This window comes from Scylla paramamosain, chromosome 34, assembly GCF_035594125.1.
Source record: "Scylla paramamosain isolate STU-SP2022 chromosome 34, ASM3559412v1, whole genome shotgun sequence".
Taxonomy (NCBI): Eukaryota; Metazoa; Arthropoda; class Malacostraca; order Decapoda; family Portunidae; genus Scylla; species Scylla paramamosain.
This window is the reverse complement of record NC_087184.1, coordinates 8,251,990-8,255,219: the sequence shown is the minus strand read 5'-3', so window position 1 is coordinate 8,255,219 and position 3,230 is coordinate 8,251,990. Positions and strand designations below refer to the sequence as shown.

Genomic DNA, 3,230 nt, shown 5'->3' with positions numbered 1-3,230 from the left:
ATCTATCTATCTATCTCTTGTATTTTTGCGTTTAAAGAAATTGAATCTGTTGAAATATTTTATTCATCTCATATTTTGTATCCTTTGTCTGAAATTCCTCTGAAGTTCCTCTCTTTCTACTCTCATTTTTAAATATCTTGTTTTGACACTGGTTTATGTAATCCTCAATGTGCAATTAAGAAAAAAATCACTTATTATTATGATCCCTGTTTATTTTCATCCCTTTTTTTCCCTGTTTATTTTCATTCCTCTTTTTTTCTTTTCTTTCTTTTCTTTTTTTTTTTACCTTTGATTTCATATTAACGACATACATTAAAACACATTTGTCTATTTGAGGAATGGAAGTTCACAGTGTGCATACCCTCCTCATTTTATACTTTCACTTTTATATTTTTTTTTCTAAGGCTACATTCATTCCCTCGTCTGTTTTTCTCTTGGTTGTTTCGTATGTTTGTTTTTGTTGTGTGTACTTCCCGCCTCGTCACCCTGTTCCCCCCTTCCCTAACGATCGTCTTGGGGGTGGGGTGTGGTGATGGGGAGGGAGGCACGGGGTGAGTGGGGAAAGAAAAAGGGAAAGGGGGGAGATGGGGATATAGAGAAAGGAAGAAAGAGGAAAGGGGGAGGTGAGACATGTAGAGAAGAGAAATGGGACACACACACACACACACACACACACACACACACACACACACACACACACACAGAGAGAGAGAGAGAGAGAGAGAGAGAGAGAGAGAGAGAGAGAGAGAGAGAGAGAGAGAGAGAGAGAGAGAATGGAAAAGGATGGAATTTAGAAAAATAATGGAAGAAAGAGGAGAAATGAGAGATGGAGGAAAATAATAAGTGGGAGGAAAGGGAAGGAGATGAAGTGAAATAGGGAATTAAAAAGAAAGAAGGAAGAGGAAAAAATGTGAAGGGGCGAAAAATGAAAAAAAAGATAAGTATAAATAGAGATACAGTCAGAAAATGAGAGAGAATATAAGAGAATTAAGGAGAAGGAGAAAAAAAAGGAAAAGAAGAATAGGGAGGAAGGGGCAGGTGGAAAGAAAGATGGAGAAACTAGAGAAGGGGAGGAGAGAGGAAGAGGGAGGCGTGATGGAAGAGTCAGTACATTATTCTCTTTGGTGCAGCTCCGGTTCGTGCCTGTATCAGAGGCTCGTGACTCACTGTGCTCCATTCTCTCTCTCTCTCTCTCTCTCTCTCTCTCTCTCTCTCTCTCTCTCTCTCTCTCTCTCTCTCTCTCTCTCTCTGTCAGCAGGGAGGGCAGAGGAAGCTGTGGTGAGAAGCAGTCTATTTTATTGTCATTTACGTTGCAGTAAAAATTCGAAAGTATAAAAATATCACAGATGACGCGAAGCGTTTGAAGCGTTTCGGAGCATCAGGGAGTCGTGGTGAGAGCGGCTCGGCGCGGCGAGGCATCTATAGCACAGTGTTGTCCTCAGTCACCTCACCTGGTTCATCGCTGGAGGTGACATCGGTGACATCCTCGTCGGCAGAGTAAAGTGCTACATTGTCGGGAACGACAACCGATGCCTCGGCGACCTCGGGAGCAGCGGCCGGGGCGTCAACTGCTGCCTCAACGGTCTCGGGCACACTGGCGGGGATGTTTAATTCTACCTCAGCGGTCTCGGGCACACTGGCGGGGATGTTCAATTCTACCTCAGCGGTCTCGGGCACACTGGCGGGGATGTCAAGTGCTGCTTCAGCGGTCTCGGAAACAGAGGCTTCAGCTACAGGAGTCTCCACGGGCGTGACAGAGGCGCTGCGGGTTTCCTCAGCAACATTCACTCCAATATTGGATCTCGCCAGCACGTTGACCTCAGGCACGAATCCTTCCTCAGGGATGCGCCCGAAATCAGCGTTGGAGATCTGGTAGAAAGTCTCAGCCTCAGAGCAGGGGAGGGCGTAGTCGGGGTGGGCGCACGTGAGGGACTCTTGGTCAAATATTGTTTCGTTGCCACAGAAGAAGGAGAAGTGAGCTGTCTCCAGCAGCTGGCCCGCCTCGTCCACTACGGGCAGGCACACGTGGAACACCTGGCAGCTGGCGGCCACGTCGGCGTAGTAGCCGTAGCTGCGGTCCTTGCAGTCAAAGTTCTGGACGGGCTCGGCGCCAAGGATGTCCAGGTAGCCGTCTGAGAACTTGTAGGCCATCCTGGCGGAGGTGGCGACGGCAAGGCACAGCAGCGCGGCGAGGACCTTCATCTTGAGTGGCGGCGAGGAGAGAGGGAGTGGAGAGACTCTGTCAGGGAGAGGGAGAGAAGGAAGGGGGAGTGAGATCTTGCTTTTAGCAGACTGTTGGGAGGCAACGAGGGTGAGGGAGGGTGAGGGAGTGGGGAGACTGTCAGAGAGAGATAAAGAAGAGAAGGGAGTGAGGAGTTAAAGGCAGGATTAAAATGATATTCTCCTTGACCTGTGGAGAATCAACAAGGCAAACAATTTCGTTTTGAGTGGAAGGTCGCAGGAGACACATAATGCAGGAGGCTTCTGTTAGTGAAGAGAAAGAGAAGGGAGGGAAGGGTCAAAAGGAAGAATCAGAATGAACTCCTTCATTAGTATGTTGTGGGGGAGGCAAGCACGACCATGCGCCTCAAGGCTGATAAGGAGGAAGATTACGTGCGGAGGGGAGACTGTAGTGGAAATTTCGATGCTTCCTGAGAGAGAGCCAGAGAGAGAGAGAGAGAGAGAGAGAGAGAGAGAGAGAGGAGAGGAAGGGCTACTCACTCGGACGAAGGGTAGTGAGAGACTGATGCCATGCACACTCTGACACTCCCTTATATACTCCCGCTGGACCTGGCGCCGCGTCATGTGCTATGGCGACATACCCAATGCCTTACCCGGGAGAAGAAGAGGAGGAGGAGGAGGAGGAGGAGGAGGATTAGAGAAGCAGGAGCAGGATTAGCGGGCACTGAAGAAGGAAAGGGAGAGAAAGAAAGAGAGAGAGGGAGAGTGAGGATGGGAAGGGATGAGAAAGGTTAATGGAGAAGAACGAGAGAGAGAGAGAGAGAGAGAGAGAGAGAGAGAGAGAGAGAGAGAGAGAGAGAGAGAGAGAGAGAGAGAGAGAGAGAGAGAGGATGAGTTTATCCTAATGGTTGTAAATACATTGCAACTTTATATGTCCTTCGTTCCTTCATCTTTTCCTTCTTTCTTCTGTTACTCCCTCCACCTCAGCCTCCTCCCCCTCCCCCCCCTCTCTCTCTCTCTCTCTCTCTCTCTCTCTCTCTCTCTCTCTC

General features: G+C 48.7%; 1 protein-coding gene across 1 annotated transcript; it reads right to left on the bottom strand.

Annotated features, from left to right (window-relative positions):
* Positions 1–1,279: 1,279 nt before the first annotated feature.
* LOC135090092 (uncharacterized) lies at positions 1,280–2,822 on the bottom strand. The gene is made up of 2 exons (XM_063986415.1): positions 2,722–2,822; positions 1,280–2,239 (listed from the first exon to the last, which is right to left on the bottom strand). Exons 1-2 carry the CDS (start codon positions 2,751–2,753, stop codon positions 1,420–1,422), a joined length of 852 nt encoding a protein of 283 aa, XP_063842485.1. The 5' UTR covers positions 2,754–2,822; the 3' UTR covers positions 1,280–1,419.
* Positions 2,823–3,230: the final 408 nt, after the last annotated feature.